General features: G+C 44.8%; 1 protein-coding gene across 1 annotated transcript in view; it reads left to right on the forward strand.

Moving 5' to 3' along the window:
- DDX31 (DEAD-box helicase 31) overlaps positions 1 to 25,043 on the forward strand; it is a 47,108-nt gene that overhangs the window by 4,172 nt on the left and 17,893 nt on the right. The window contains exons 7-17 of the mRNA XM_029960544.1: positions 160 to 204; positions 1,470 to 1,511; positions 3,168 to 3,232; positions 4,033 to 4,152; positions 4,428 to 4,534; positions 5,261 to 5,496; positions 5,833 to 6,009; positions 8,668 to 8,727; positions 14,636 to 14,686; positions 16,697 to 16,836; positions 22,294 to 22,375. Coding sequence (XP_029816404.1) covers positions 160 to 204; positions 1,470 to 1,511; positions 3,168 to 3,232; positions 4,033 to 4,152; positions 4,428 to 4,534; positions 5,261 to 5,496; positions 5,833 to 6,009; positions 8,668 to 8,727; positions 14,636 to 14,686; positions 16,697 to 16,836; positions 22,294 to 22,375 — 1,125 coding nt within the window. The remainder of the gene's footprint in view (positions 1 to 159; positions 205 to 1,469; positions 1,512 to 3,167; positions 3,233 to 4,032; positions 4,153 to 4,427; positions 4,535 to 5,260; positions 5,497 to 5,832; positions 6,010 to 8,667; positions 8,728 to 14,635; positions 14,687 to 16,696; positions 16,837 to 22,293; positions 22,376 to 25,043) is intronic.

Genomic DNA, 25,043 nt, shown 5'->3' on the forward strand with positions numbered 1-25,043 from the left:
TTAAAAAATCTGTGAGGTGGGAATTACCCTAAAATGTTGTGTACAAACTTGTACTAAAGCCCTTCAGAACTGTCTGTGTTGTCTGAGAGCTGTGAGGTGTGGAAGGGCTCTGTTTCTCAGTGCTGCATTCTTAGAGGACCTGACCTTGTGTGTTTGCAGCGCAGTGATGGCCCTTATGCACTTGTACTCGTCCCAACAAGAGAGGTAGGTGGCCTTTTTCCTTCTGAATCTGAGTGTTTGAACACTGATTTTTAATGTGGGTCCACCAGGGAAGGGGAACTCTAATGCTCCCCACGTTGGGAAATGTTCTCTGTCCTTTTGCTGGGATCTTGCCCTCACAGGAAGAGCGCTGTCATTGTTGTTCAATGCCACACCAGAGTAAGGGAGAAGGAATTTCTAAGTTTTCCTTGTGAATTGTGAAGCCTGCAGAACCTCTCTAGCTCAGTGCATGCCTTGTGCTTAACTCACACAGGGGGAGTGAGTAAAACCAGTGAAATCAGCTTTGCAAATGTGCAGGTTTATACAAACAATTCATTTTTAAAGCTGTTCTTTCAAATCCACAAGTGAATGCTGAAATTGAGGCCTCCAAGAGTTGGTTTCTCCACTGAACTCTCCTCTATTTCATTTATATTATTTGCAATTGCAAAGGCAATGTCAGAGGAGGGTATCAACCTTTTTACTTTTTTGTATGACAAATGATAATAACTTCCACGTGGAGAATGTATTGCAGGTGTCTCATTTGGGGCACAATATTTTATGCAACCTGCAGTGCAATATCTCTGCTCAGTTCCATGAAAGGAGAAGGCTCTAAAGCTATTTAAATTTTTACAGCAGCAACTTACTGCCTCTCAAGGATGCTGTGTGAATACTAAGCTTGGAGGAAACTGTGTGTAAGCTTGTTTAAAGGGCTGCCATTGAGAGCACTTAGGAAGGTAGTTTGTAATTACAATTGGTATTACTTTGTATTGGAAGCAATGGCTTTCCTTGAGAAAAGAAATGCAGGGGTAGGAAGTTCCAGTGGTGTGATCACACCGTGGGTCAGGGGAGGGGACAGTGTGAGCTGCCCTGACTCTGAGCTACATTTCACTTTCACAGTGGTTTTCTTCCAGAATTTGTGACATTTTCCCTTTTACTCCTCCAGTGGAGCAAATTCTCCTGTGCCTCCAGCTTGTTTTCTCCCAGGGGCATCCACAGAATCCAGCAGAGTTCTTTCCTGTCCTGAGAGCTGGCTTGTGGGGCTGAACCATGGAGAGGGTTTTGAGCAGGCCCAAATATAATAAGAGAGGGATTATTCAGGAGAAAAAATTAATAAGCAGCTTCTAAAAGAAAAATTAAGGATGTATTCAAAATTCTGATGATAGACATAACTAGATTAGCTTACAGATTTTTGAGCCATAGGGACTTGTAGTCCAGTTTTGTGGTCCAGAGAGACTTTATCAGAGCTCATTTTCTTTTCTTGGTTTCCATAGCTTGCACTCCAAAGTTTTGATACAATGCAGAAACTACTCAAGGTAAGAATTCAATGCTCTGTGTTCTTCCCATTCCTTGAGCCTCATGCTGCAAGGGGCTAAGCAACTTCAGTTCCTGAGAATTCAGCTGGATGTTTTAAGGAAATCCAGCACCTGGCAAGATGTATAGTCCTTAAAGATAAATGTGTTTAAGTGCATGATTCCCCTGTGGCATGTTTTAAACTATTACATGAGCAATTAAGTGATTAATTATGGCACCTTAGTTGCACGTGTGTTGATAAACAGGAGTAGTTGATTTTCAGAGTGATTTGTTTTTAGAAATCCCTTTCATTGTTTCAGTCTGAGTTATGAATGGAGACTCTCTCAGTGACAATGAAACTAATACTGGCCAGATGGGTTTCAGATGGGGAGCAGAACTTGGTGAACTGCTTTGCCAACTGAATGACTGGAGAAATGAGAAGGCTTTTAAAATCATTAAGTGATAGTGCTTTCCTTTTAATTGAGGCAGAGTATCTTACCATGGGGCCACAAGGTATCTAAGTCATTTATCTCACCCCTATTCCTGCTCCCTTTTCTTTTTTTTTTCCTTGAAATAATGAGACTTCCCAAGCCTTTTTTTAGTGCTGGAATTACCAAGTAAGATTTTGTTGTGTCATGCTTGGATTTAAAGTACTTCAGTCTTCTTCCATAGTAATTAGGAGTTATTATAGTGAACTTTTGATGTCCTTCAGAGGGTGAAGTCTGGTCAGTCTGGGCTGATCCCCTTTAGCTTTTCTTACATATCATGTATAGTAACCATGAAATCCAGTGTGTAAACTGTCATAGTGACCCAAAGGAGTTTTAGATCATGATCTGACTGGCCCTTGGGGGGGCTGCATAACTGGAGGGTGTGATGTGATTGTGTCAGTACCGAGGGAGAAAAAAGCGAGTTGAGCTGCTCCCGACACAATTCCTGTAATGCCAACTGCTAATGCCAACTTGCTTGGATATCTTCCTTACTTTAAACCTTTAAAAGAAACCCTTTTTGTAGGAGTGCTTCTGGAAGCAAACTTGAGCCTGTTTCTCAGTCACACCCGTGTGCAGCCCCTGCTCTGCTGCTGTCCTGGGTTTGCTCCCGAGTGAGGCAGTGGCAGTGCTGTGCTTTGATTATCTCCCCTCTAAATATTGGGCAGTAGTAGATTCAGTGAAGGATTGGACCTCATTAAAGTAAGTGGCAAAAACTCCTGCAGTATCAGTGAGACTGACATTTTATGTTCACAGGCATGGGCACTGTGTGCATGTAGGTCTGGGTGTGTCCATAAACTTTGTAAGTCCTGTGCTTTTCTGAAATTTCCCTTGGCCACAGCAAGATGTTGCTTAAAGGCAAGATGAAGAAATAGCATTGTGGCTTGTCTTTGAACATTGAGGCTACATGGGGAGAAGGAAAAGAAATATTATAATGTGATTGGAAGCGGTGCAAAACTGATTTAATTTCCATCTTCTTGGATGATGTGGGAAGTGAGTTACTGGCTAGTACTAAAGGTACCATTGATGGGGAGCTGTGGGTGAGAGAGTGCATGGAGACTGGCTGTTAGATCACATCAGATACATGCAGCTATCAGCCCCCAGTCATTTCTCTGCCAAGAAACATCATGTTTTCATTAGGCTTTGTCTCTTTATTAAGAGAAATCAGTACTGGTCTTGTTTTCCTTCCTGTAGCCATTTACCTGGATTGTGCCTGGAGTGCTAATGGGGGGAGAAAAGAGAAAATCAGAAAAAGCCAGGTAGGAAGCCAACTTCTTAAATTGTATTTTGGATCCTTCTGCTCTACAATGTCTTTATCTGTTACTCATCTTCTGAGTTTTTCTTACTGGGAGGGAGGATGGTGAGCTTGGATCAAGCTGTGATCCCTCTGGATCTTACACAGACACTACACTGTGACTGGGTCAGCAGGAAACATTCACTTCCCCCAGTTGGATCTGTTTCTAAAATGTTGATGAGCTTTCTGAGAAGATGATCTCTTCTGTCAGTATTTTTTTTTTACTCTTCTGACAAACTCCTGTATTTGCTTACCACCGAGTGCTGCCTACAGTATTTGTTGTGGGGGAAATTGCTTGCTGGAAAAGAGATTTCCTGGTGTTAAAAATCCCTTCCTTTTCCCTTTTTAAAAATTGAATTGTAAGCTGGTAATCCAAAATGGAATTTTCATTTCTCTCTATATAAGCATACACAAAAAGAAGTTTACTCTTTGCAGTAAAACAAGTACTCAATTAGAAAGGAAAATCTAGCTTAGATGTATTAGATTTTTTTAATGTTGATATTTCCTTCTCACTGAGTATGCCTCTGAGTATCAGAGTATCAGTGATGATCAAGAATAAATTTTAGCTGTGCAAGAAATTTCAGTTTTAATCAGTGAGAAAGCACTGTCCCTGATTTTACTGTGGCCCTTTTCCCCCTCTGTAAGTTCCAGTTCCTCACTCTGGCTTCCTATTCCAGAGTTCCTGGTAACTTCTGTGTTTTGGGGTTTTTTCTTTCTTTGTCTTACAGGGATTTTCTTTTTTCTTTTGTTTTTAAATCTAAACAGATTACGGAAAGGGATAAATATCCTCATTTCCACCCCTGGTCGCCTGGTTGATCACATCAAGTCCACAGAATGTATTCATTTCCGTCACACTCAGTGGCTCATTATTGATGAAGCAGACAGGTAAACTTCCAAGTGTTTAGATATGGAAAATAACTGATATGGCCTCTGCATCATAATTCACTAAATATTTAAAAAAAAAATACAACAGAAAGCATGATCTTAAGCCATTCATGCTCAGTGGCCTCAGCCAAGCACCAGATGTCTGGGATTAGGAAGAAATACCCGCTTTGGACAGATTGTTGTACAATTATTCATTGCAAAGATGTCATGTAGTATTAAGACTTTCTCCTCATTCCTTCCTACAGCACTTTTTATCCCCTCTGCTGTTTTTGTAGGATCCTGGACCTGGGCTTTGAGAAGGATGTGGCCGTGATACTCAACACTTTAAATGCCCACAGGGAGACACGTCAGAATGTCCTGCTGTCAGCCACTCTCACAGAAGGTGGGTTAGACACACTCTTTTAGCTGAATAATGCACAGGCAACTGCAAAATACTTGGTTCAGTCTGACTGTTACAGCCCAGTTTGAAGCTTTTTGCAGAAGTGGAATAATGCCTGTTCATTTCTTTGGCTTATGACCCTTGTCCTTCAGTACTGGAATTGCTATCAGTGTATATATTTACATGGTCCTTACATATATCTCCCAAATTTGAGAGCAAAGCCACCTGGAAAGCACTGATTGGATTCTTTGCTCTGCAAATGCAGAATTAAGGCAGAAAGCTGATGACAGGAGAGCTGTTGTGTGATTTGCTCTGTGTCATCCAAGCACTCAGTTCCTTAGGCTGCAGTTGAGCCAGGCCTCATGACTCCTGCACTCTTGAGAGAGTGAAGATTTGTTGGTTTTTTTTCCCACACACACATTTAAAACCAGGACTGCCAAATGCTGTCTGTCTGTAAAGACATTTATGTGCTGTGAAATAGCACAGTTGGCTGAAGTAGTGTCTTGTGAAGGTTTTGGTGGAGTCAACAGCAGCTAAGCCTGGTAAGCCCTGCTAAGTCTGAGGCTTGTGGAGATGTTCTGTCAGTGGCATAGGCATGGCTCACTGGGTCCTTGCCCTTCACTCCTTTTCACTGGAATTGTGTGAATTGTTTGGTGTCTGTGAACACATCCTCACACCCCAGACTGGACCAGACTGGGCCTCATGTGTTTCTCCCTTTCTGTGGTTCAGGAGTAACTCGACTGGCCGATATCAGTTTGAATGATCCCGTCAGCATTTCCATAGCAGATGAAATCCAGAAGGTGCTCAAACCAGCATCACAAAAGGATAGAGAAGCCAGTAGTTCATCGAACTGCACGGAGCAGGAAAACTTTGCTGTTCCAGAGAAGCTCAAGCAGTATTTCGTGATGGTCCCCAGCAAACTGAGGCTTGTCACATTAGCAGCTTTTATCCTTGGGAAATGCAAGGTGAGATTCTGTTTGCATTTTTATTACTAAGTAACCCTTTCCCCCTTCCAGCTCCTTTATCTGTTCCTCTGTTTAGGACAGCATGGATTAGATCCAGGGCTTTGAAGTGCATCTTGAACCACAAGAGAGCTGAGGTGCTGTTGTGTCTTTTGTGCTGGCAGTGAGATGTGCACTCACACTTCCTTTGTGAGCTCACTATTTGGTGTCAAACTCTGTAATCCTTTTTCCATGTAATTATATCCCCAGAAGTGTAAACCACTGGGATCTTTTAGTGATCAGGGAATTGGGGGAGTCCTGTGGAAGTGGTCATGTGCAATTCTCTTGTTTTTCGTGCAGTTTGAAAAACACCACAAGATGATCATCTTTTTCTCCAGCTGTGAACAAGTGGAATTCTACTATGATCTCCTTGTAAAGGTCCTTGCAGGAGGGCCAGAGTTGGAACAACCTGGACATTCATCTCCCTCCTCCGTGTCCTTACGGTTTCTCCGTCTGCACGGCGACATGGAACAGGAAGTAAGCATTCCCAAAACGTCAGGATACGCAGTTTTATTCCTTATTCCCTATGATTTATTATGTGGCTATTTTGGGGAAGAGGGCAGAAGAGAGGACAGAGAGTCATTTCACCTCTAGGGGCCTCACTCTTCCATCTGCTAATGAGACTAAGGATATTGTCCCATTTCTGGGAAGTACCTTGGTAGCTGTATCTGAAAAGCACAGCTGAAGAGGCAAGAGGTGTTATTTCAGCAGGCTGAGGCAGCCTTTCTCTATTCCCAGTGGGTGCACTTAAACCATTTATATCCTGTGGTCACAATGTCCATTATGACCTGTGGTTCTCTCTCATGCAGTCCAGACAGACTTTTAATGCCAAAGGAAAACCTTGCCCAAGCCCTGAAACATTACCACCTAATAGGTTGCCCCCATTAGATGAGGATGGAGCAGTTTGGCTTTGGTTTTGAAGAACACTGTCTTGACAGATTGCTCCTTTCCCTGGATGGAATAATAGCAATACAACAATGATTACCTCAAAATAGGTTTGGGTTCTAGTCAGATAGGCCTGAGTGAAGAGGTTGGAGCCCTCTCAGAGGGCTGAGAGGCCAGGAGAAGAGTGTCAAATGAGCTGTCACTATAGAGTTCCCCTGAGTAGCTGAGAGACCTCCCTTGGAAGTTCAGCCCCGATCCTGCCCTTGGTCTGTGATGGAGAGAGTTGCCACTCTACTCTGAGCTGCACAGCAGAGATGGTAAATGAATAGAGCTCTTCTGATGAAGCAAGAGGTGAAGAGCCATTGTTTTTCTCACTCATTCCCATCCTGTGGAGACCAGAAACATGTGCTTTGCTGTCCCTGCAGTCTGGCCTTTCCTCAACCTGCCTGCCTGAGCAAGTGAGCAGGCCTGGTCTGGCCCAACTCTACCCTGACCAGCTGTTAAGCCAACAGAACACCACTAAGTAGCTGGCACCAGGGGAAGGGTTTTGCCTTTTTAGTACCCAGTGTGTAATTAGTGCTTGATGTCTTCAAATTAAGAGCATTAATGGAGCTAAATTGTGGATCCCATATGGTACTGCTGAGCACGGCTGCTGTCATTGTCAACAAGATACAGCGTGCTCTCTTCTTTAATTTTTGTCAGCAGAGGGTTCAGTGTGTAAGCAAGGGCCCAAGTTTCCCTTCTTTGTACCTCTAGCTGGGAGTGAAGTGTGTGAGGTTTCTTCTGTATCATCAACATAACAGGCCATTCACTTACCTCCCAGCCAGAACTCTGGGAAGGAAGGTTTGAAACATGGAACAAGGATGTTTTGGAAGGAGGGCGCAGAAAGGAAAGGGGTTTGGTGTTTCTGAGGCCAGAGAAGACCTAAGCTCTGAAAAGCAGAAGAGCAAATGGAACCAGATCAAGGGATTGTGTGTGTGCAGTTGTTTCCCACAACTGCAGAGGGGGAGTGTAGGTGCAGAGGTGGTATTGGCAAGCAAAGACCAAGTGCTGCTGAGGCCTTTGGTTATTAGTGCTGAGACTGTCTTGTCAGACAGCAGATATCATTGGGATGTAATGTGAGTTGGGGAGTCAGTTTTTGTGGCTTTTATCCAGTTAAAAACAGCCCCCAAAGTTGTCAGCTAAGCTGACAAGAGTGTGCTTGGGATAGTTTGGGGACTGGCAAAGCAGGAGGCTTCTGAAGGTAACTGAGGAGCTGTACTGGGTTCCTGCAGTTCTGGGGCTCAGTGGCTCAAAGACTGCTGGTGGGATAATTTGGGATCTGGGGGCTGTGGCTGGCCCTGCCTGGGGGCCTGAGCCCATACTGGAAGTGGGGGCTGCAGGAGTTCTGCTGGTGCAGACCCGTGATGGGGACAAGGCTGGGGAGCACCTGCCCCTGAAACCCGTGGGAAGGAACAGCCTCTGTCCCAGTGTCTGCAGCCTGTTGGTGGCTTTTGCCAGTGTGAGGGAAGGGCTCAGGGAGGGTGCCCTGGGAGCTGCCTGGAGAGCCCAGGAGTCCTGCATCCTTACCCCCTTGGACAGGGGGTTCTGGCCAAGCTCTCATCTCTCCAGCCCTATTACTCTAAGTCTTGTCCCACAGCAGTTCACATGAGCAGCTGAGTGTCACTGATACTTAATAACCCCCGAGTCAGTGCAGGGCTGTCTGCACGGCCCATTGGGCACATGATGAGCCTGATCTCTTGTGATGTGATTATATCACTGTGTCAACAAAATGGGCTTATCCTGCCCATCGTGTGACTGGACAGACAGCAGTGAACATGTCCAGCTTTTCCTTGCACTCACAAAAGCCTGTGTTGCCCACAAAGTGTGCCAGTGCTTCTGCTGGTGCTGCCTAATCCTTTGTGGATCCCCTCTCCATGTAAAACTGTTCCTGCTTTTTGGCATACACAGGCTGTGCTTCTGTGCAAACCATGGAGGTGTTGGCTGCTTTGTTTTGACCAAATGCATCCAGCCTTCCCCAGACACTGTTCCTTCCTGCCTGGGATCACACCTGTGTGCCACAGATTTTTTTTTTTTTCCATTTGCAGGAAGTCTTACTGGAACTCATGAGGCCAATTCCTTTGCTTTTGAAGCCGTACATGATCTAGTGAACAACACACAGTTGTTAAATTGTTACCTTAGCTAATTTGCTTTGTCTTTGATTGCAATCTGCATAAGCAGTCTTTTAATTTTTATTTTTCAATCTTCTAGGAAAGAACAGAGGTCTTCCAGGAGTTCCTAAAATCCAAGACCGGAGTTTTGCTTTGCACTGTAAGTAACTTGGAGTCCCTTTGCAGCTCCACACTAATGGGCCTGTCTGATCTCTAATGGTAGACCAGAGGATTTGGCACTGAGCTCTGATTCCAGCTCTGTCTGACCTTGAGGAAAGTCATCTCCTTTTTCTGCATCTCATATGTTAAGTAAGGACTGGGGCCCTCTTTGCAAACTGTTATATGATCTTTTGCTGCAAGGTACCATGCACAGATGTCTTATACAGAGGCCACTAAGTATTTTGCATGGCCTTATGTCTGGAAAAATCCGTTCATTTGAAGCTGGAGCCTTGCCCTCTGCATGCAGCCAGTAGAATGCAATCCTGATTTGTAGCATACCCCGTAACTGCCAGAAAAATTGGATGTAATGTGATATTTCCCATCTTAATAACTACCCAAGGGTTAAAACCAAACACCTGCAGAGGTGGAAGGGGAGCCCTACCAGAGAAGGGGGTCAATGCAGATGCACATACTCTGCTGCTCTCCACGCCCTGTGCCCTTCAAGCTTCTTCCAGGGGCGCTGAGGGAGAAATTCTTGTCCTCTGCTGAAGTTTGCTGGCACCCTTGTGTTGTGGTGGCACCTTCCCCTCTCGTTGCTGACCTGTGGGTGCCACAGCCTGCTGCAGTGGTGCAGAAGGCTGCACGATTTGCTCTCTAATAGTGGCAGCTGTTGATCTGCAAACGTGTGAATCTTGGCGATTTCTACCCACCGCAAACCTGTAAATTACAGCGATCGGGAGTAATTAGAGCTGAGAAACCCTCTCCAGCTCTGAAATGACTCCTCTTCTTGCAGCACAGTGTTCTTAAAGGAAACCAGTTGCAATTTTGTTCAGAGAGTAGGGGCTGGATTTTCTCTTGTTTTTATGCCTGCAGTTCAACCCAGGACTGCCATGTGTATGGGAGTGTTTGATTTAGCATTGCCAAATTATATATTATATTATATCACCTCTAAAATGGTACTTGTTACATGCTAGTCCTGCTCCTGCTTGTGTGCAGGACCTTTCAGTGGTTTGATCAAGGTCAAAATGCATCCTTGCTATGCATAATTGTAACTATTACTTGGTTTCCTTGTATGCAGAGGTAATACTTTAGTGTCTCAATTGAGAAGAATGGCAAAGCTTAGATCATTCAGTGGTGTAGGTAAAGTGATTTGAGGATAAAAAGTGTTTGGTAAATTCCAAAAAATAAATAACTAAACTTTGTTATGCTTCATGCACATGCTGCCTATATCTGAGAAATTTCAGGTGCATATCTTGTTATTGAAATTCCAATTTAATGAGTTTGGAAAGACAGTGAATGCTCAATTTCAGACAAAGAGAAGGCAGAATCATTGCAGTCTCTGGGCTATCAGTTCCTGGGTGAGACCATTTGAAGGGGAAATGCAGCCTGTGACAGGAAAAATCTGTCAGGAAGCATACAGCTGTTGACACAAGGTAGGAAGAAGTTGGATAAAGAAATCCCAGTGGATGGGATTCCCCTCTTGAGACACTGGAGATGTAGTTTGATTTCCTGCCATGCCACAGACTCTGTGCAGGTGGATATGGAATTGGGATGACAAGGCAAGTAGCCACATGTCAGCTGAGCAGTGATAGTTGAGTTTGCCCCAGACCTGTCACAAATGGGAGGTAACGTGAGTTAACCTGGATTGCCATGAAGAGGGTGGTGTAAGGTAACACATTGATCATAGCCCTCCTCCATTTCAATCTAAGCCACTTTGCATTTCCTGCAAGGCAGGGATGCAGATCCTGAGGGTTATGGTGACCATGGCTCAGCTGGCACACGGTCAGCACGTTAAGCACAGTAAGTTGTGTGTCTGAGTCCAAAATCTCTCAGCGCTTCAACTCCCCATCTGCAAAATGGGGAAAGTAGCACAGTTCTATCTTACAGAGATGTTGGGAGGACAAATGCATTGAAACCAGGAGGTGGCCTGTTACCACAGTAATGGGGACCATATGGACACCTTAATATAGAGATACACTTTGCACCAGTCCCACATTACAGGTGCCTCCCCAACGCAGATGTCCAAAGGGCAGCCAGGCACTGTGACCACCTCCTGCCTCCGAGGGCATTGCTTTTTCTGACACCTTCCTTCATATCGGCAAAAAAACCCTCTGCAAAAAGATGGTTCTGTTCTTCTCACCGCGGAATCACGTTTTGTGCCCACAAAATTCTGAAACCTGGCTCACAAAAGAGCAACACAAATAATGTTGCCGTCCTTCCCTTGTCCCTTATGCCATGTTCTCCACCCATCTTTCCGCTCTAGTAAGCAATGGGACCTGCTGTTCCTTTTATTAATTTGCTCTATGTCATGTGTATATTAATATATTCCATAAAATATTTTTGCCAGACAATATAAGCTGGCAGACAAGAAAATAAAGAAGGGCCGCTCATCTCAGAGGGTCTCGTCCAGATTTATTTCTCTCTCCTTCACCGAAGTTCTTTGCGGCTTCCTTTGGGACGTGCCTTTTAAACAAGTTCATCTCTTCCAGGGAGGGAGGAAAGATCATTTGGAGATTGTTTGCTGTTTACTCAGTCACGCTAACTCATCTTGCCAGTTTTCTGGCGGCCCCAGCCAAGAGCTTTCGCCTCTGACAGCTTCTGTGCTCTCCCCTTCCTCCTCTGATTACGCAGCCCAATCTGTCACCCTGCCGACGGGGGTCTCTACCCTGCTGATGGCTTTCCACACTCGGCAGTAATGACTTTTGGCAGGCCGGGAAGGCGCGAGAGCTTCTTCCCCAGCTTGGAGAGCCGTTAGGCCCTCTCTGCCTGTTAGCTAAAGCACTTTGTGAGCTTCTTTGGTAAATAAATGAGTCATTTTAATCCAACTGACAGCCTGGCACCTGAGCAAGCTGCCTTCCATCTGTACTTCTAGGCCTCATGTAGGCAGCCAATTGTCAAGCTCAGGGCCTTCAAGACCTCACCATTGAGTGTCTTTCAAAAGCAACTTTAGCAATTTCCTTTGCCCTAATTAGATTGTGTGAGAGGGACTGAGCAAAACCAAGGCCCTCGCAAAACTTTTGTGGCCATGTTGGTTCTGATCTTCTGCAGTGATAGGCCTTGCTTTTGGGGTGGCCTTTTAGTTCTCTTTTCCCTTGCACCTGCCCCCTGTACCCCCATTCCCTTGCACCCACCCCCTGTACCCCACCACCACAAGCACAGGCTGGTAACATCAATTATTAGAAGCAGAAATTTCAGCCTTTCTGGAGTTCCCCAGGTGGATTGTTCCTCAATCCTGTGCCCTTCTGTGCTTTGCAGTTGGGATCAGGGCAGGAACGTGGTCAGGGCTTTAGATTATAGTGTTTGCTTGGCTCTGGGCTTTCTTTAAAATTGCACTGGTGTAGGTTATTTGTCCTTGCTCCCGTGAGGTGGTCACTGAATTCTGCCTTCCACTGCCCACTGAAAGGAGTCAGCAGTGACCTGCCAAGGTGTCATATCCTTGATTTCCCTGTAATTAAGGAATGGTGGTGTAAGGTCATGCACGGAAAGGGGAATGTCTGATGGGTGGAAGAGAGGAACACTGGAAATCTATTGGGCTTCTTGAAAGAGTACTGGCAGCAGGGTAGTGCTTCTGTGTGTGGAATAAATGTGTGCTAGTGAAACTGGGTAATTGTTGCTTGAGCTGTATTCTCTCTCCTGCTAAGCTGACCCATAAGTAATTTTTTAAAATTCTGAGAAGTGGAAGCTCGCAGGCTCTGCCAGCAGAGGAAAGCAAATCAACTCCAACTTTTTACCCTAGTTCTACCTTCCTGCTGTCTGCTGGGGCCTTTGAGGAAAAGGAGCTACAGGAGACACAGGTGGACTGATACTGAGGAATCTTTGAGAGTTTGCAAAACACTCCAATTACCAGTAAATCCCAAGAGACTTGTGAAAGAAAGCCAAGTGAAACCCCAGGAGAATAGCTGCTGATGTGTGTCAGTAAGGACTGAGGGGATTTGGTGGCGTTGTGAAAGCAACAGTGTTGGAATACAAGGCTGATGATGGGAGAGAGCCTTCTCCTAAGTGTTGTCCCTGGCTATTTGTAAGGCTTTTGGTTACTCTTTTCAACTCTGGCAAATGCACATGAGAACAATGCTGTTTGTGGCAGTGATTTTCCAACCTGAGGTGTTGAGAAAATGTATCTTGGAAGGAGGGAGAAAGTCTGGATAGATTAGAGGGGTGGCTCCTGCCCCTGCTGTCTGCTCCTTCCCGTGTTGGAGCTGCCTTCTCTTGACCACAGGGAGGGCTTGGCTGTTGGTTTGCTTTGGGGGAACTGACCCTGTCGCAGGGTCAGAGCCCTCTCATCAGACAGCCTTTCCTCACCTCCTGGGCGTGAGGAAGAGCACAGCAAAGGAAAAGACCAAAGGCTTGTCAGCGTGGAAGAACAGAGCCGGCAGCTCGGAGTCAGGCGTCAGCGCTCCCGTCTGATCGTGCTGTAGAGTTTATAGTCTTGTTATCCCGGTAACTGCCGTACACACTCCCCGACTTCTCTTGATTTATTTGCTCCAACCTCCTTTAAATGGCTTTTTGTACATCTGTTCGTTCTGACTCTGGGAACAAGTCGCTTCTTAATGAGCGTGTTGGAGCACAAGTGTGTGTTATTTCGGAGTGGGCGCTGTGGAAAGTGTCTCCTCTTTTACTGCAGTTGGAGCCACAAAGCAGCCTGGCTAGTGCTTGTGGGAAGGCCTTTGCTGCCAAAACATCAGCTTCCCAGTCTTTTAACGTGTGTGGGAGTTGCATGAAAACACTTCAGTGGGTGGCTGACACATTTTTAGTACATTAAGCTCCTGCTTACGTCCTTAATATATTCTATTTTGCAACTAGCTAAGAGATACATGTGTTCCAAAACATTTCCTAACAGAGTTAAATCTGCACACCTGCTCTGCTATTGCGCCTGGTGAATGTAAAATCCAAGGAGGATGTGAGGACATTACTAATGAACAGAAATTCAAGAAGGGAGATTGAAATGTGTTTGCAGTCTCCGTTTTGGGCAGTATTTAAACTCTCTTTTCTCTCTGAAAGGGTGTGTTTTTTGAGCTGTTCTGGCTGTGGATAACCAAAGGGTCTCATTCAAGTCCTTCTCCAATTTGATGGGTTTTCTCACCGGCTGGCACATCAAATAACACCCCTGACAGCAGCTTCAGACTCTTTTCTTCATAGCTGAATTTTGTTTCTCCAAATGAAAGCCAGACTGGTGCATATCTAAGGGAGAGCTGAAGTCCCCTCTCCTTGAGCTGTGCTCCAGCTTCCCACAGATTCTGCCGAATTGTTTGTTGACATTTGTTTTTAGGGCCAGGTGACCTGCAAGTCATCTGCTCCTCAAATTCAGCCCATCACCTAGGAAACAACTAATTATTTGTAGGTAGAAATCAGTGTATCTTTGGACATTCCACTCAAGGCCAGGGATCCTTGACCATTTGCCTTTTTTTTCCTTCCCTTTTCATCATAAGCAGCCTGGTTTTGGTACTTAGGCTTGCTGTGGAAAAAGATGTGCTCAGAGATGATGTTGCCTTCCAGAGGTTGAATTCTGCCTCTCATTGTTTGGGTAGTAGGTCTGTTTTCATCAGTGAAGCAAACTGATGATCCAAAGGCCATTCAGGCAGTCGTTCTCTGAGATAAAATGTAGAATGATTGTAGCAAACTGCTGTAATTCAGCACCACCCTCCTGAAATAGGTGTGTTTATATCCTCCAGGCTTTGGGCCATAGTAGTGGGTCATTGGTTATTGTATTAGTCTGTTAATAACAGTCCTTGCATTTTAAACCCTCAGTGTTATTTTTGACCTTCAGTCCATCTCTCCCCAGACTAGGCACATACAATTCCTTCTTGCACAGCCAGTTGCCTTCTGACATAATTGCCATCCCAGAAGAGTTGTCACTCTCCTGGTATCTCCAAAGCATCTTTACTAAAGTAATTTCCTTATTAATTTTAAAGGATGTTGCAGCACGGGGACTAGACCTGCCTCAAGTTACGTGGATCGTACAGGTGGGTTTGCTGTGAGTGTCTGTGTGTTTTAAATGCTCAGAGATGAAATCCCTTTTCAGTCCAGGACCTTTCTGCAGTTTTCTGGTCTTGGTGCTGATGCCTACCAGTGTGGGAGACCCACGTGTTCCTGACTGCAGGACTAAGGGTTTTATGAGGAGACAACATTGATTCCACATCTTTAGTCTGGTTTTCTCTTCCACAGTGTTACCAGCTGTGGAATAATATTCCACTGGCTGGGATGAAACACCCTCCATTTCCCCCCACAGGAGGCCAAATCTTATGAAGTACCAGCCATGTCTTGCAGTTCTGTGTTTCTGTTTTCCTGAGCTTTCCAGGGAGGGAGTTCCATGAGGAGTTTAAATGCAATCCTAATGTTAAACATCAAGTAGCCCAATAGTGTCTGTGCAGTGACCTGAGTGTTTGGAGTAAGGCTTTGTTGGGTTGAGGCATCCAGCTTCCAGTAGAACTGCATAGTTCAGATTTTCCCTGAAAAAAAAGCCCAACAAAACCCCCACACTCCTGTGTTGCTGTTGACAGGAATATAGTCTTTGGGGAAAAAAAAATAGAAACTAAGGAAGATGGATTGAACCTTAAAAATAGCAGCCTGTCATTTCAAAGAGGAGGCTGAGAGCATGAGGCAGGTTTCATTTCTATAAAAGATTTATAATTAAAAAAAGGTTAGTTGAATTGAGGAAAAACTGATCCAGAGATTCTCGTGTATCAAGCGACACCTGGGTAGAAGGAACAAGGCACAGAGCCTCAACAAAGCTTTTTAATTTCTACCTCATCCCTTCAGGTAACAAATTTGATTTGATTTTTGTGTTTTAAAAAAAAAAAAAAAAAGAAAGAATGATTTTATATCAGCCAGCTAGTTGGAAAAGGCTGAGGAAGTGAAGTCTTTAATTCCCAGATCTGTATATTAATATAATTTAACCAAAGATATAGTTGCCAGTGTTAGAACGCAGTGCAAATTACCTAAAGCCCTGGGAGACTTCTGTGTGTCCAGAAGGCGAAATCTCAGCTGTCCTGAGAGCTGTGTCCAAGAGCAAGGACCTGCAGGGAGCAATTAGATTGCTCACAGCATCTTACTCACACCTCTAGCCAGTAGAAACTTTGCCAGAGGGCACAGGTATAAACACTAGAGTGGGCTTTGGTTGTTGGGTTTTTTCCAGTTAAACTGCTGAGGGCTCATTTCTGAGCAGTATCTCTTGTGCTTGTTCATTTTTCCAGGAAAGAGAGGAGGGGGGCAAGAATAGGGGGAGGTTAAAGGGAGGGAAATATGTCACCCTTTATCAGATCTTGCAGATGGCTGGGCAGTTTTGATTCCCAGTGAAGTAAATGAGAGGCACTGCTATATTTGGGGGGTCTTTAAGCAACATTTTTGTAGTGCCTGGTAGTTTTACATGGGAAGACAGTTGCCACCTGTGTCATACACTGCTGAAAGCACTCCCTCCTCTCTCTTAGATTTATTCTGTCCAGTAACCAGCTATGATTTGCTTTAATCCAAACAAGGCAATTTAGCCCAACTCCAAATTTGAATCAGTTGCCTTTTATTTTGTGGCTTTTCTCCCAAATCCAGAGCAGGCGACTCCCCACTCCGTGTGGGCAGTCCTGGGAGTTGTTTGATTTGAGGCCACAGCGAGATTTGATTTTATATAAATTTTTTTCAGGGGAAGCCAACAGGTTTCTGACAAGCCCGTGTAGAAATAAAATGTAAAAGGCGAAGAGAGACACCGAGATGGGGAAACTGTCCTATTACCTGGGAGTTGGCCAGCGTGTCACGTTGACATGTCAAAAAGCTGAGGGGGCTGAGTGACGGTTCCAGGGACGAGCCCCACGGGCGCCTCACAAACAGCCCAATTCCACGGGAGCTGCAGCCCCACAGTGGGGTTTGCTGAGATCCCTTTTGTTTCCAGATGAGCGGGGCGTTTATATTTATATCTCGTTCATAATTAACACGCCGTGTCCTGTTAATTCCTCCTTTCCCTCCCCGTGTCCCCCGTTCTGAAGTGCAACGCTCCGGCTTCACCTGCGGAATACATCCACCGGATCGGGAGGACGGCTCGCATTGGCTACCACGGGAACAGCCTGCTTGTCCTGGCGCCTTCGGAGGCAGGATATGTCAGCTTGCTGGCTTCTCACAAGATTAAGTGAGTCAGAAACGCGAGCAAAAGTTTCAGCTCATCCTTGCTAATTAACCTTCCGTGGCACTTGCAGCGGGACTGTGTCTCGTGCAGGTTTTAATAAGAATTTATTAGTTCTCGCGATCCAGGACTGGCCCCAGACTAGCAAAAGGAGAAGAGGGAAGTGCGTGAAAATCATCAGCCTGACAGATTGTGCGGGAGTGAGTGTGTGTGGTGAGGGGCAGAGAGGAGACCATAGTCAGGGGTCTTTTCACCTCATTGTTTTCTCTCTGGCCCTGGGTTCAAATCGCGACTACGTGGAGATCACGAGTCAAACGAGCCTGTCAGATGCTCCCTGGCCATCTGCCTGCACGGCACCATATTATCAGAGGTATTATCAGAGACTGGGCTTGTTCTTCAGGAGAGATCTGGTGGGGAAATTGCTGGGGAGATGTGGGTCATACCTGGCAGTTAATCGGCCAAGATGGGTTGTTTAAGTGGCTTGTAACAGTCCTGGAAGGCAAAAAGGGAGGGTGGACTCTGCAACCAAATTGGAGTGTGCTTCCAAGCCTTGGGAAGGCTTCTCTTACACCAGCTCTAGCTTAGACTTGGGAGTAGACAGCAAGGAGAGCAAGCCAGGCTCAGTAAGGGCCTGTCCAGTGTGCAGTCAGGTACCTGGTGGCCAACACATGGTGAGATTTTAGTCCATCTCTGCTTGCACAATGGTCCTTTTGTGGGGAAAACCCACAACTGGCTGCTCAGATTGCTAGGCAGGAGTGCTGGTGGGTCTGGAGCCTCCTCAGCTGGGTGTGTGTGACTCCCCTTGCTCCCTGTAGTGCTGTCTCTCAGCGTTTGAGAACATCAGCAGAGTCCCCTCAGTGTTGTACCAGTGTTGATGGAGCCCTGTAAACTCGAGCACAAATTAGTTCTCTTTTATTTCTCGTGTTTCTGTCGGGTGGAGCTGCTTGGAATCGAATTTGGTTTTGCATCCTTGAAACAAACAATTGTTGGCAGTAAATACAGGCTTATTCTAGGCTGTGAGCCATTTAGTGGTCTAACAAAGAGCCATCCATCATCCCAGGTAACTATCTATTAAGCAGACACCAGCAAGACATGGAAGGCTAAGCTGACAGGGGGTTTTTTTCATGTAACAAACAACACTGACATTTAAAGGTGAAGTCCCACATAATTGTGAATTTTTAACTCCAAGTGGAAAGTTCTATTTTTCTATTTTATAACATTTTGGACGTGTTAGGGGAAGGAGAGGGAAATTTTCCTCTTTTTTATTTTAAGCGTTCATGCTTTTATCCAATTTTGTTGGTTTTTAACAAGTTTAAGTTTGCTCAGGCTGGTAATTACATCTGCTAAGGGGACCTGTTGTTGAGCTGGCCATGGTCTTCAGGAATCTGTAGAAGACTCTGAATGAGCAGGGGGAGGTTTGTGTGAATTTATTTTTCCTTCACTTTTCGCAGCCGAACAACTCTGGGGATTGTCTTTTCGTGTTTGTTTGTTTGATGTTCTTCATAAAACGTGCTGCCCTGCAGATAAAGGAACTGGCCAAAAAGGGAGTGTAATTTGCCTTCCTTGACCCCCATCTTCAGAGGGAAGGAAGCAAGTGTCTAATTGGCACGGGAGGGCCATCGGCCCGCTCGCAGCCGTGTGGCCTCCGCTCTTCCCACATGGATGTGGGAAGGGGCACCAGGACAGAGCAGGGAGCTGATGAATTGCAGAGAAGATGCAGGAAGGCAGCTTGGAGCTAAAGGCAGCAAGTGCCATCAGCACAAATTGCCGTTACCCTTCATAAACAGAGCATTATGGTGATAATCCTGACAATTTAATTCAGTGCGAGGGCGAAAGACAGCATGTGTTGGACTGTCACCGAGCCTCTTAAGCACTGCTCATTTTTGTTCTTTACCCTAAGTCTTTGTAGCTTTTGACTTGGTCTGCACGAGTTACTGGAGTTTGCTTTTTTTTAATTTTTTTTTTATTCTTTGCTTAATTTTTAAATCTCTCGAGTTTTTGTCGAGGATGTGTGTGTCTGGTGAAAATTTTTTTTAATTCGTTTTGGGTTTTTTTTTTTTTTCCTTTTTTTTTTTTTTTTTTTAAATGAAATTCCCGCTGGGTTTATTGAAATGTAAATACTTCATAAAATATGTATTTTGAAGAAGACAAAGCATGAGATGGGTCCCTGCAGCCTTCAGCTGGTGTAAACGAGTGGTGCTGTGCTGGTTTACAGCAGATGAGGATCTGACCCAGAGTTTTTTCCTAAACCCCTCCACCCACCCCAGCATGCATGGGAGTAAGTCCAGGAATGTTGAGAGTCGGAAGTAATGAGAGCAGACATGGCTTTGTTCCTGGATGAAAATCCACTTCGGAATTAGAGATGACTGCCTTTGAAATTGGAAATCGCTCGCAATTAATTTTCACCGGTACCTGAAGCCTCTCCTTGGCTTCCAGTGTGGAAAAGCAGCGTTAGCCTTTGCCAAAACCATCTCACTTTGGCTCTGCTGAGATCGGGAATTCCCGGTGGGGCTCGGGGAAGCTGCAACTTTCTGCTCGGGCTTTGTGTGGCTCGAAGTTGTGGCTCCTCTCCCCAGCTGTAAATTCCTGCGTGCAGAACATGCACACTCATGTTTTCTGCTCATTTCCTCTTTCCTTCCTCTCTCTCTTTTTTTTTTTTTTTTTAAGGTTCTATCTCAGCCCCGATCGCAACTAACAGATTTTCCTTCAAAGGGAGGAGGCAAGAAGCAGAAGAAAGTCTGTGAGGTTCACTTTTTTTTCCCCCTTCCTTTATGTCTCTTTTAGTCCCTTCAGCTGCAATCTCGCAGCGCCTGCCTCGACAGCTATCAGATAATTTCTTTATCTCCTAACGGCGGCCTAACTAATTTATAAAGGAAAAGGCATCACCGTGAAGGCACGAGTCGTTTCTCTCCCTTCTCCTGGGCTGTGCAGACCCCCCTCCCCTGCTCCCCTGGCTGCTCCCCGCTGTGAACCAGGCTCACAGATCTGTTCTGCTGCGCTGGCGTCGCGCCAGGCGAGGGGAGGATCGGAGAGGGGGTGACAACTCCGACAAATCAATGTCAAAGGTTTGACATTTTCATTCATAGCGGCGTCAAAGCAACCTTTGCCGGGGGTGGGGAGGGGGAGGCCTGCTTTTCTCTTGCTTAAGTGGTTGCCATTTATGTTTTAATTTACTGTTCTACGTGGCAAAACCAAACAGAGAAACCACCAAACAGAGAAACCCTCGGTTGTCGTTTTCTGCTCCATTTCCCTTTCTCCCCCATCGCTCCCCCGCCTTTCTCCCTGTCCTCTGCGAAGGAATCTCCCAGCTGCACAGCAGTGGGGCTGGTCTCCCATACAGGAGGATCTTATGGCCTGTCCCTGTTCCTCTGGGCCATCTCTTTCCCCCTCCTTGTGCTGTGGTGGGGTTGAAAAGGCAAGATTGCAAAAGTAAATGTATTTTTTGCTTCGGCTGGTAAGGGCTGGGAAGCAGGTGAGGATCACTGTACAGAGTATGGCAAAGATTCATCCATTCCTGCTAGCCAGGTGTTTAGAGAGCTTTGAGTGAAAACAATACCCTTGTTCTTATAATTTCTTTCTGTACTTTACAAATTGAAGAATATCAGCAATGTTTCCTTTCAGAACCCACAGGCACCTTTCTGGCCATCTGAGAACTGCTGGACCCCAAAGATTTCTCTCTTCCTTAAGATTGATGTAATCCCAAATGAACTCCTTGGCTTCTGTGCATTATGATTTATTCTGGTATTGAAAGGAAAGAAATCTCTTTTCTAGAAATGACCTTTGCCCATTACTAAAAATTTAGGCCCACAAACTTCAGCTTCTGTAATCTGAGTAATTCCCTTGGAAACAGGACCCAGTTTGGATGCAGCTGTAATATTAATGGCCTGGAGCTGCACAGCTGTTCCTGTGTTGTCACCTGGTGTGTGTGTGTGCCCCATAAGACAGTGTTAAAGAGGACAAAGAATTCCTAGTCTCCTGTAAATGCACCTCTAAGTAGGACTGTTTGCTTGGAAATGAAGCAAGTTTGTAAGCATTTCCATATCTGGGCCATAGCAGTGCCCAGCAGTGTCTTGCAAGCAGGACTGGAGAATAAATCATCTGGTTGAGTCTACAGGAGGAATGTGAGTCGACAGAATGAAAATAAATGCCCAGTGTGAAGCCTGGCTAGGACAGCTGACTGAGGCTCCTGCATTTGAAAAAAATGCTGTGGGGTCCCTAATGGGCTGGGCTTGGGCTTTGCACTTCAGATGAGAGGGAAGGTGAGTTCTCAGAACAGGGAAGGAAATCAAACTGTGTAGCTGGTGTCAGAAGTGGATTTTGAGGCCATAAATGAGTTGGAGGGTGAGTGTGTCCTCTGGGAGGTGTCTCTGAGCTTTGACCCAGGCAAGATAGCCAGGAGTTGGAATGATGTAGGTCTTGGGGGAAAGAGTGATGATGTGACCAGAAGGAAGGAAGGTGTGGGAGAATTGGTTTGATAGGAGAAGATCCTTGGGATTTTGTTGTTATCCTCTGAGTCAGTGAGAGGAAGGAGCTGTGTTTTTACACAGCTTTAGCTTTAGCTCATAATTTTGGGAGCATGGTCTCCCAAAATTATGGAAGGGGACCAAATGTGTGTAAACAGCATTTGGGGGTGGAAACAAATGCGTGTAAACAGCAAAGCGTTTCAATCCTTTGAGTGAGGGTTGAGTGTCTCTTATTCCAGAGGTTCTAGAAGCTAAATTGGGGGAGACAAGATGTAGGAGAAGTAGCAAAGTAAGTAGAGCACGTTTCCAGCCTCTGTGTGTGTGTGTGTCACAGTCAATCTCTTTCTCACAGTTGCACAACCAACCAAATACAAACACCTCCTGCTCCCTGCCCATGGCATCAAATGTACAGTGAAATGTTTGACAACCTCTTGGTTCAAGGTGGAGGTTGCAGATCTTATTCTTTAGAGTTACAAAGCAAATCTACAAGCAGCATTAATGTTATGAGCTGCTTCAACTCTGTCTGGAGTTTCTTTTAGTGGAAAACGTAACCAGATGGTTCCCAATTGTCTTAATGCTTCTCAGTGCAAGGAAAGAAAAATTCTGAAAATAATGGAAGTGTAATTAAAGACCTAAATTTTTTCTTCAATCAGTTCCTCTGGTTGAGAGCCAGGGAGACTGAAAGTCCACCCTCAGTTATTTTGATGCTCTGTTAGAACTGGAGTGTGTGTTGGTGACTTAGAGCACATGACAGGATTGTGGGTGAAACTGTGTCTCTGTGACACAGAGTGAGTTTAACTGGGGCCAAGATTTCACAGAAGTTACAATTTGAGGGTTGCTGAGGGAGTGCCTGGGCTAAGACCTCATTTATTTCAGAGATAAATCCTTAAGCTGAACATGTAAATCTCAATCTTTTTGCTCAAGTGTTTCCAGTCTGTGGCTTGTTCCACTTTGTATTTCTAAGTAGGAGAAATAGTAATTTTTGTCTTTGCTGCCTCAGTGTTTCAGAGATGAAGATGGAGAAGGTGTTAACCAGCCTGATGAAAGATGATCGCTTCAAGTTGCACAGACCAGGAAGGAAGGTGAGTTACTCTGCTGATTTTGGAACTGCTCCAGTTTTCATCTACCAGTTAAACACCACAAGTATTCCTGCCTTAGCTTCTTTATAACACAAGGATTGGTATAGCCATGATGTCAGGCAGTCCAAATAATTACAGAACTGCCTTATATCACAATTTTCCAGACTTTCTTGTCCCCAAAAAGCAGTTGCTTACTAACTCTTCAGCAATTATCTTTGTAAAAAACAATAAAGGCTTCTGGCTGCAAAAGCTTAGGGTTTTTTTTCCCCCCCTTCAATGTTTCTGTTCTTCCTGGGTTTTCTGCACTAAAATACAGTTGGAGATGACAAATGGCACTAAACTTCTCTGAAGAAATAAGGAAAATGTATTTGGTGATGTGTTACACGGGGGTTTTTTATCATCTGTATTTACTTGGAGCCTAAACCAAAGCTCCCTGGGTTGTCAGGCACCTTTTTTATTGACTTGGGCCAGCTCTGGGTCTGCCTTCAAGCTGCTAATTCACAGAATTCAGTCATTTGCAATTGATGTCCCGGGCGTTGCTGTATCCTGGCAAATTAAATCCTCCAAGAACCCTCATTTTGAATGGAAGTCAAGAATGTGTCAGGCATGATGCAGCAGCTCTTTTTTTCCTCTTGATGCTGTTTTCCCTGCTCATGCTCTCTGTTACACGGTGGATGAGCCGCCTTGTTTCCTGGGGATGACTGTGGTGTTCTTGGTAAACATGCTTTTGAAAGATGTTCAGTGTTCCTACACACCCTGTGTCTCACAGAAAGCCAGATCTGAGCTTTCTGTGCAGCTCTATTTAAAGCTCTTTCCCACCACTGCACAGTTTTTGGCTGAAATCAGCCTGTAAATGCCTATATTTTAAATGTCTGGATCATGCTTAGGATATGACCTCTTAACTCAGCAAATATCTAAAAGTTTAGTTGTGCTTTGTTAATGCAAGAAATTATTTTAAATGGCTCTTCTGTGTGTAAATACTTTTCTCCCAAATGTGCTTATAGGGGGGTAACTTTGGGTTTCCTCTGGAGAGTTTTTCACCAATTATATTTATGCAGAAATTGCACTTTAAATTTGTTGCTGATGTTGGGCAGAATGTTATCTGTTCTGGGCTTGAGGACAAATGTTCTTTTCATGGAAAGTGGGCAAAAAAAAAAAATGTTTTGTTCCAGGAAATTATGATTTAAGTCTTGAAAAGTGGCAAGAGAAAATGCCTTTGGAACAGCAGTAAAAACCTAACAAAAAACCTGCTTGCTCCCAAGACTGCTCAAATTGGTATTTCATTCTGCATACTTAAGCACAGATTTATTTTTTTTTTCAATACTCTACTTTTGGCTTTCCCCTTTTCCTTCAACAACTATAAACCCAAACCCTGTTTGAAAGGAGCTGTTGCCCTGGTTTGGCTCAGCTGTGCTGCTGGGCAGGCCCTGCCATGGCAGGTGCTGCACGGAGGTGGCACAGAAGGAGCTGCTTCCTTTCACTTGCAGTCAAAGGTGGGATTAAATTCCTCTTTTCCCTCTGACAGTGGGACTGTGCTGTTGGCTTCACTGGAGCTCAGGCATATCCACTGTGGCTGTTAGAGGGTCTTAATCTGCTGCAGGAGCTTACAAACGCAGAATAACCAATTTTTGTGTGACTCAGAATCTGAAAGGATTGGGACTGAGGAATGGAGTTCATGGAAAAAATTCTGTGGTGTTTAATGGGGATGAAATTGCAGCAGTTCTGTCAATATAAAATAGACCCCACCAGGAGTTACTTGGGAAAATGTATTAAATACAATCAAGATACATTCTGTTTGTTAGCTGGTTTACTGCCATCAGGGCTCTGTGAGTGGTCAGCAGTGCTGCCTCAGAAGGCTGCAGGGGCATTTTCCAAGGTTTGATGAGGGTTAATCTCTATCAAATCCTGTAAGTTTGCCATACAGACAGTGCAATAAGCTGGGAATGCAGCGGGACATTGCTTGGGACAGAGAGGTGTCACAAGGAACTGAGGCTGATCCAGTTGTGGTGTTGCCATTGGAGAGAGTGTGAGCTTTGCTGATCAGCTCTGCATGCACTGAGTCATGTATATATTATAGGTGCACACAGGAACCTCATTATAATGCTCTTCAGTTCTCATTGCCTCAACTCAAGTCCATTATAAGTACCACGTTGGAACATGTATTTTTTGGGCTTCTGTGTGTGCAGCCAGGGAGCAAGCTGAAGTGCCTGTAAAATGTATATTTTATATTTAGGTATATAAAATATATATGTGGCTATGTCTGGGCGTGTGAATGTTCACCTGCCTACAAAGAGAATAAATTTGATCTTTCAACTTTTATGGAGGGGGGCAGGGGGACCTGGTGAGTTCTAGAGAAGGTGTGTGGAGGTTAGTAAAAAGTTGTTATTAAAACAAAATCCTTCATTTTGTTTTGAAGTATAATGGAAGCAGGAGATGTTACAGCCAGGCTTTTTGGTGGGTTTTTTTTTCTTTCCACCATCTCTTTTTTTTTTCTTTTTTTCTACTGTTTTAGAAATGAACTTTTCTATCTCAGTCTGGTCTTACTGTGTCTCAATTCCTTTTTCATTATCATATTCTTTTAATGAAATCAGAAGTTTTCAGTACTTATCCCAACCTCTAAAACCTGCCATCTTTATCACTGGAAGTTTCCTTTTTCTGACAGAAATACCTG

The sequence above is a fragment of the Manacus vitellinus genome, unplaced genomic scaffold (genome assembly GCF_001715985.3).
Source record: "Manacus vitellinus isolate BGI_N305 unplaced genomic scaffold, ASM171598v3 scaffold_27_pilon, whole genome shotgun sequence".
Taxonomy (NCBI): Eukaryota; Metazoa; Chordata; class Aves; order Passeriformes; family Pipridae; genus Manacus; species Manacus vitellinus.